At 36.4% G+C, this 8,301-nt stretch overlaps 3 protein-coding genes across 4 annotated transcripts in view; 1 reads left to right on the plus strand and 2 right to left on the minus strand.

Annotated features, from left to right (window-relative positions):
• Positions 1-8,175, minus strand: part of LOC108734681 (membrane alanyl aminopeptidase-like) — a 44,047-nt gene extending 35,872 nt beyond the window's left edge. Inside the window, exon 1 of the mRNA XM_025976298.1 lies at positions 8,071-8,175. The gene's annotated coding sequence lies outside the window, so the exon portion shown is untranslated. The remainder of the gene's footprint in view (positions 1-8,070) is intronic.
• The window catches only part of LOC108734684 (muscarinic acetylcholine receptor gar-2), a 155,827-nt gene that overhangs the window by 64,612 nt on the left and 82,914 nt on the right, over positions 1-8,301 (plus strand). The gene's annotated exons all lie outside the window — the stretch shown is intronic.
• LOC108734682 (aminopeptidase N-like) lies at positions 451-5,536 on the minus strand. Its single transcript, XM_025976300.1, has 8 exons — positions 5,463-5,536; positions 4,972-5,155; positions 4,757-4,913; positions 4,609-4,690; positions 3,496-3,682; positions 3,243-3,435; positions 2,765-3,042; positions 451-594 (listed from the first exon to the last, which is right to left on the minus strand). Exons 1-8 carry the CDS (start codon positions 5,534-5,536, stop codon positions 451-453), a joined length of 1,299 nt encoding a protein of 432 aa, XP_025832085.1.

Genomic DNA, 8,301 nt, shown 5'->3' on the forward strand with positions numbered 1-8,301 from the left:
CATTACCAAATATGAGTGTCAGAAACTAGGCCGATGGCAGTGTCAGAAACTACAACACAAGAAATTTTAAGTGTCAGAAACTGGGTCTTCAAACATCACTTTTTAAATCATTAATTAAAATTACTAATTCGCTTCAAATAATTATATCGCGTATATGAGTTTTTCTAGAAACTCTGAACTTGTTTATAGTATAAAAATTATTTATTCTAATTAAATATTATTTTAGTTATCGTAATATAATTTCAGCTGTCACTCTGGGCCTGTCAGAAACTGGGCCTTTTACCTAAGTTTTAAAATTAGAAAAGATTGTCGAATTTTAACTAGAAAATTATTAAAAATACAGTGTGATGAATAAATATAGAATAAAAGCAACTTTTCCGTTTTGCAATAAGAAAGAAGAAGGCGCATATAAAAAAGTCAATAACTGAGATACATCGATTAATCGATCACTTACCGGCCCAGGTTCGTTATGATGAGGCTACTTAAATTCTCCATGAAATACGATCGACCCGTTCTATTTTCCTGTTTTCTACATCCGGTCGCCTTAAGAGGTAAACGGCGGGTGCAAGCGGAAGGTAGGAACCCGTTAAAAACCTGGAAAGACAGCCGTGATTAATTTAGGTGCTTTCGAATTCCTTTTGGACGTTGCTAAATGAAACTTGTCGTCGCAGTTAATGATCCACGAAATTGGGAAAGGTAAGACCTTGATCCCGTTCACAAGGTTGCTTTTCCGACAGTTCTATACACACGTAGATATTTACACACACATTCGTTACATCGACCCGGAAAAAGTCCTTTCGTTAAACGAAAAGAAATTGAAAGCATTTACATTTTTACGTATGCACTTTCTCAAAAATGCCAAAGGGACTTTAAACCAATCTTAGCAAAAATAACAGCAGACAGTAAGACGACACTAACGTAAAAAAATTAAATTACCGCAAACAGAGCTTTACAATATTTGAAACTATTAATGCTTGAGGGTGATACAAAATTATGACAATAACAAATTATTGACGGTGTATCGCCATCTATTGATATTTACTGCTACTGTGGATATGTTTCAACTTCCCAACACAATCTAAGACACTGCATATATACGACCCGTAGGAAAAATTTCCATTGAAGTTCAATGGGAATCAATGGAAAATTTGTAAATTCCATTCAAAACCATTTGGCATAAATGGAAAAATAATTGTTTCCATTTACAATATAATTCCTGGCCACATATACTATTAGCCTTTTTCGATACAGTTTTTGCTTGCTCAGGTGCAAGGGTATATTGCCAATTAGGTGGTAGAAAATCAATAATCTAGTTGCGTGCATGTTGGGGGTACGTGAGGGACCACCACGGCAGTAGAGTGAGAGACAAACAAGGTGGTAAGATGTTTGATTAAAACGTTATATTTCATTTGGACGTTTTTGCTCAAAAAAAACGGAAGACGTATTTATGGTGATTACACGAAGACGTATGTATTTTGGAAGACGCGATACATTGAATATTGTATATAAGTTGTATATATTTAGTTCCTGTTTGTTACTCGTTTTGCTGTTTGCTGTTTATGTTCATTATTATGATTATTATATATGTATTCAACTACCCGGAGCCTTTTATTAAACAACCCCTAGACAAGCGAAAAAGCCTACATTAGAAGCACTGTTTGATAATTTTGAACCATGCCAGAATATAGAGGAGGCCGAAGTCATCTGTGAGAGTGATGTAGTTTTATCAGAAGCAAGTGAAAAAAAATCTAAACAGTGCTGAAAAGCCAGACATTCAGGCACGTGCCTTGATTCAGGTACCTGAAGAACCAAATTCTCAACAAAATAATATGGATTATGGAAAAAAGCATGCTGACGAAGTTCCAATGGAACGCAATGGAATTTCCATTGAGTTCGGGAATGGGAATCCCATTGGCAATTCTCCATTTATTACCATTATTTATTATCTGTGGTAATTTAATGACATTGTTTTAATGGAAATTGAACGGAAATTTTCCCTACGGGTAGGGCACCTTCTCAGGCTTGAAGGTCTAGTCAGAGACATATTAGAGGCAGAAACAGGAGTACAGGTAGATTACTCTTCACAAATCGTTGAAGATGTGGGAAGTTCTAGTTTTAGGGAAATGCAAAAAGTAGAGGTGCGTGTCCAATGAGTTTTGGGACCTACGACTTCATGATGATGACATAGATCAAATGGAGCCGTATATTGTTTACCTTACCTTAGGAGTATTGTGGGATTTTCGGTACAACCCAAGGCGTGCAAAAATCTGGTTCTTTGCAAGGTAACATTAGATGAAACGTATTGCTGGAATACAAAATTCCAATCGTCTTCGCTACCGTTTCTTAATGCTCCACAAAGAACGTTTTGTTCCAATGTAGCTGTAAGAGGTGATACACCTGTGTCTTCCCATACGCGCAAGGCTTCCAATGCATCCCGTCGGCATTTTTCCAGACCATACTTGCATGCCCAATTTACGACATTTGGTCGATGAAATTTTGTAACGTGGCTGTCAGTGTCCCTTTCAAGTATTCCCACTTCATCATAAGCAACTTCCAAAAGTGAAGCGACGTGTTTCTAAAAAAACAATAAATGTAATGCATACGCACTTATAATTTCGTTAAAATTTTAATATGTTGTGATCGTAATCAGTTGAATTAGAGTATTAAGTTCGGTTAGATTAGGATCATAAGGTACGGTAGACAAAGATAACATGAAACAAGTGGGAAAGGAAGGAAAACCTACGGATACTGATTCAAAGCCTACCTTAAAGTCATCGTATTGGTCTGTGGCTGTCAAAACCGTGTCTACATAATCCAAATCAGTTAAGAATGCATAATAAGGAATGTAGTCCGTATCCCTGCTAAAAAGACTCATCAGGTTGAGTGGAATTTCATATCTTAAGCGGCCAGATCTGGCGAGATTGAAAGAGTCGTCAATCAGCTGTGCCCTACTTGTTTTCGAAATTTGACTGTAATCGTTGCTGTTCAAGTAATCGGTCAGCAATCTCCAATTTCTCTCATCGTAGTTCACGCGGTAATAACCTGGAAAGAAACGATCACCAAACGAATGATTAGGAAGAAGCCATGTAGATTTCATGAAAAAACTCATTTTATAGACATAAAATAGCGACTAACCGAAGTGTTATACCCCCATCAACTGCTAAGGTCGTACACCACCAATTAACAGCAAAATTACAATAGTACATGGAGTAAGTCAAATTGCAAATGTGAAGTTGTTTTACCTCTTTCTCCTTTGTTGACTAGGAGCCACTCACCCGGAACCAAATTAAGATTTTTGACCGCATTTTGTTCCGTCAAGAAAAATTCAATGTTAAAGTTTTGAAAGTTGTAGTTGCTTCTCGTTGCAGTGTTGATTGGGATGAACCAGAGGTTACTCGTGGTGACGTTCGCGGAACTTCGCAGTATGAATCGGCTCTAGAACAATATTATTCACATTTAATGTGGACGGAAAAAGATTTTGCGTCAATTAGGTACTTGTGAGAAGTTAACTGATCCGTCATTGTAATTCCTCTCTACTGTGAGAACAGGATATCCGGCATTTTCGGTCCACGTCTCCATGATTTCTGCTACCGTTAAGTCATCGGCAATCCTATATCCACTTGCATCAACAGCGGCCTGTATGCCGTTGTACAAATCCGAGGGCTGTGCGTTTCCGAACGACCTATAGAAAATATTTTACGAATTCAAAACGTCCAGACGACCTTAAAGTGATTTACTACTTGTTATTTGAAATTCTAAATTGGTACGGTTAGTGATATCTAAGACAAATAGAAATTATTTCGCATTTTGTCTAAAAGTTTGAGAGTTTCACCAACGCGATAGACAATTCGTGGTGGTCGGGAAGAGACAGATGATTTGGACGAAATGTGTGCTGGGACAAATAGTAGGACAAGTGGAAAAACGAATCGCTACAAAATTTTTACTTCAATTTTTACGAGTAGATTGTAATGTACTTGTCCAATTTGAAAACGTGCCCGTAAAACTTCAAAGAAAAATTTTGTCCGGTTTTCAAATTTCAATTTTGTTGCGATTCGTTTTTCCACTTGTCCGTTGCCATTCGTTTTTCCACTTGTTCGTTGAAGTTTCACTTGTATTATGTGTCTCACCCCCCAGATTTACTGCAAATTATGATTTGGTTTTTACACAGACCGCAAATAGAGGCATTGATGCCCAGCCACGTGGAGAGCAGAGGTAAGAAAACAAAAGCTGAGCACAGCACACGCCGCCAGGACTCTAGCGGACTCCCCGTTCTCCGCGCGGCTGCGCATTATATCCATCTAATACAGCCAATCGATACAAACTCGGTATCCCTTCCACGCGGCCGTAACGCTTTTTCGTGACAGAAAACTATAGAGTTACTTCAAAAAGTGAAAGAAGTGCTACTGTTCTAAATTTTGCATAAATGGTCATGAAAATCTTGGTCTAGCGCAGAAGAACCAAGGACTAGGGTAGAAGTTTATAGTTTAAAAATTTATAGATAACCTGACATATAGGAGGATCTAAGAATCTTGTCTACATTAAAAATTACCACAATTACTTGTTTTTAAAAATTACTTGTGATTATTATAAATAATTGTAGGTACTCACTTGTTGTTTAAGTATATGTTCAGACCATTCATGAAGTTGTCGTAAGTAACAATTGTCTCAAGTTGGTGTATGACTGCACCAGCTGAAGTTATAAATAAGTAATTAAAAGAGCTATCATTTTTGGAATACGCTTATTTCATCAACTTACCTTTGTCGTAAGCCACTCTGTCAAATAGACCAGATATTGCTGTTGGAGTTTGGGCATCCTGGTTCATGTGTCTGGTTGTTGCGGAACTGTCGGAGATCATAGCATATTGTGAAGACTTAATGATAAATTGTTCCATCATTTCCCAAGTTGGTTCCATCTGTAAATAAAATACTTCTATTCGTACTAGTTAATACTAGCTATTGATCAAAATTTACCACTTCTACGGTTTTAAACTCGAAATAAGTGGCAAATCCTTCATTCAACCAGATGTAGCTCCACCACAAGGGACTGACGAGATCTCCAAACCATTGATGGCTGAATTCGTGACTTACGATCGTATTCATGTACTGTTTGTAAGTAATTGTTGTTGCATTGCCATAATAAAAGAGATACGCCTCTCTGAAAACAAAAACAGTTTGTTGCATGTTGGAAAAATAACGGAACACATTGCTCAGAATGTTCATAAGGATCTGTTATTGTAAACCCATTATAAGGGGATCAAATTAATTATAATGTTATTATTTAAGGCACAACGTAATAACTCTGTTTCTTGATATAAATAAATAGTATATCACTTCATACAAATGTCATATTATGTTTGTACCAAAAAGAAGGATTTTAACGTAAATATCTTGGTAGTTTCATTAATTTTTGTATGATACGTTTTAAACTCAAAATAATTGTACAAACAATTGGGACATGTTACCTGTATGTTACCAATCCCCAATCTTCCATAGCACCAGATGTGAAGTATCCTTCTGGAACAGCTAATTGATCCATTTTTGGCAACGCAAATGGAATGCCTGTAAGTTCTTCCAAAGTCCTTAACGAGTTGTTTCCTACATTTAAACAATATTCGGCCTTTCCGCTATTAATTTCCGAGGGCCTTCCTATGATTCTATGACGTTCCAGTTGTTCGGTGTAAGCAAGTTTAGAAACAACCCACGACACCAAATAAGTTGACATGCGAACAGTTTGGTTGAATGTGTCCAAAATGAAACCATTAGCTAGAGGACTACACCAGAAATAAGCTTACATCATTTTTAATGTCTTTTGTGGTATGTGTTTAGGTATTTAGAGTCAGGAAGACAATAATAACTTTATATTTGGACGAGTTGTACGTACGAGTCACAGTGGGATTGACTTAATTAACGAAATTGTCTTTTTTTAGAAATTGTGAGAGATTAAAAGGGAACTTTAGGGTTCTATAATAACATAAAAATTATTTATTAACTAAAGTAGAAGGGTCCTTATTATGATATAAATCCACAAATATTTTTTTTATGTACCCGGGTCAGTTTGTCTGAGGCAGGGCTTAGAACTTACATGCTTGAAACTAATGGTGTGTTGGAAGTTGATCTATAATCTGGTCGTCTTTGAATATTAACAGTGAAAACAGCTTTCATAGCTGGTTCGTCAAAACATGGGAAAGCTCTTCGTGCATGCACGGGTTCAAATTTTGTCATGGCGAATTTCCTGTAGGAACATTGTTACTAGATTAGAAGTCTAATTGATATTGCATTTATACAAGTACAATGCCAAAACATGACTTTTCGGTAAAAACCTTTGAGATATTACGCAGAATTGCATTCGATTTTTTACTTACTGTTCCACACCATCTTCATCTGTATATCGACCCAAATAGAATCCGTTATTCGCTTCAATATTCAATTGTGACTGGAAATTTCTAATATCAAGGGTACATGTGCTACCAGCAGTTAGTGTTTGGTTGAGATAAATGTTATAAAAGTATTGATCTACAATCTCGGATGAATTGGTGCCTGTAATTCTGTAAGAATTTGTTCCACAGTCCACATACAGATCAGTTTCATCAATATCTATATTCCTCTTGTGGATAACGATGACATTCGTATCAGTTACAACATTGAATGTTATGAGCACGCTGCCAGTGTAGTTGTCGGTTTCAAAATTTGGAGAAAATTCAAGAACGTATGATTCAGGGGATAGGTTTCCTGGTAGACGATAGCTTGTACCTTCATCAGCGCGACTCTCTCTTTGGGATTCCAATAAGTCCGGAACGTCGGGGAAATCCAGTTCTCTGTCGTAGCTCTCAAAAAAAGGAGGAGATGCTCCCCCAAGGGAGAGATGCAGAACGAATAACAGCAATGGAATCCACATCTAAAGGGGTAAAACTGTTCTGAGACATGAACGGGTAGTTAATTACATATTAGAGGCAGAAACAAGAGAAAAGGGATAAGAAGATGGACTCAGATTAGATTATTGTTAGCTCACAGGTTTGGCTTTCGGGAATTCGTTTACGTTTTTGTAAATTTTTGATCTCTATGACATAATCCACAAAAAAGGTGTGGTACTTTCACCCCCTACATCTACCCGTAGTGGCCCGTATGTATATTTAGAAATGAAACCGCCTCTCCCCTACCCCCGTATTATCTGAACAGGTTCCTGTACAATTTATCCTTATTCGGGACAATGTAGTTTGACGAATGGTACACGAAAAATTTGAAAAATGTTTTCCGAATATTTGGTACAGGACTTGAGTCATTTTTGAATTTTACGTTATTTAAAAAAAAATCTTAAGAAGATGTTAAACATTTAAATATTTGGTACAACTAGTTATATGTACTCATTATCGGTTAAATAGCGAATACACAATAGGTAAGACGAGGACAAGTGGATGGTAAAATAGTGAAGAACTTCCTCCATCAGCAGGACCAGGTGTAGTAGAACCAGGGGCCGGAGTTGTAGTAATAGGAGTTACAGGAGTACTAGGANTAACGCAGGGTGGAGTCGCCTTTAACAAAAAGAAAGTCACTTCCACGTTCTCGAAGGATTAATAAGTCAGGATATAAAGCAGAGGATAACGCAGGATCTAGTCGCCTTTAACAAAAAGAAAGTTACTTCCACGTTCTCGAAGGGTTAATTTAGAAATTTGGAAAAGATTGCTAAAGGTGTGTTCGGAGCGCGGTGCTGTACGGGTGCGAAACATAGACGGTAGGCGCAGGGGAAAAGAAAAGGTTAGAAATGTGGTGATACATCCGAATGATTAGAATATCGTGGATGAAAAAGGTTAGAAATGAAGAGGTTTTAGAAAGAATTGCAGAATAGTGAGAATAGTCAAGATAAATTGGTAGGACAACTTCTCATACATGAAGAAATAGTAAGAGACATTAGAGATTGAAACAGGAGTTAAGGGGACTAGTGTTATTACAGTTTTTAGTTCAGTTTGATTTAAAAATTTATTCAGATTAATGAATGCTAATAAAATTATTTATTAGAAATTTTAATTAAGTATATTAATTAATTAAAAAAAAAAATAAAGAAGTAGAGCTTACCTGGACAACTTTAATTAGCCAACTAGTTTCTAGACGAGTGACGGTACTATAAAAGTTACATTTATCTGTCTTATCATACCATTTTCTTTGATGATGGATTGTTATAAAAATGCTTAATCTTTTATTGATGACAATGCAAAGTACAGGAAAAATGTTATCAGTAAATAAATATTTAAAAATAAAATACGCATAAGTAAGTGTGCAATATAATTTTATTGCACATTATTAATA

The sequence above is a fragment of the Agrilus planipennis genome, unplaced genomic scaffold (assembly GCF_000699045.2).
Source record: "Agrilus planipennis isolate EAB-ADULT unplaced genomic scaffold, Apla_2.0 scaffold66, whole genome shotgun sequence".
NCBI lineage: Eukaryota > Metazoa > Arthropoda > Insecta > Coleoptera > Buprestidae > Agrilus > Agrilus planipennis.

Bases quoted from the DNA above. Each gene is read 5' to 3' on its own strand.
- LOC108734682 (XM_025976300.1), bottom strand. From the start codon at position 5,536: ATGGATCAATTAGCTGTTCCAGAAGGATACTTCACATCTGGTGCTATG. The intron at 4,691-4,756 runs GTAAGTTGATGA...TTATAACTTCAG, and splicing joins CAGAGTGGCTTACGACAAAG to CTGGTGCAGTCATACACCAA. The intron at 3,043-3,242 runs GTAAAACAACTT...GTTTCTTTCCAG, and splicing joins AGTCAACAAAGGAGAAAGAG to GTTATTACCGCGTGAACTAC.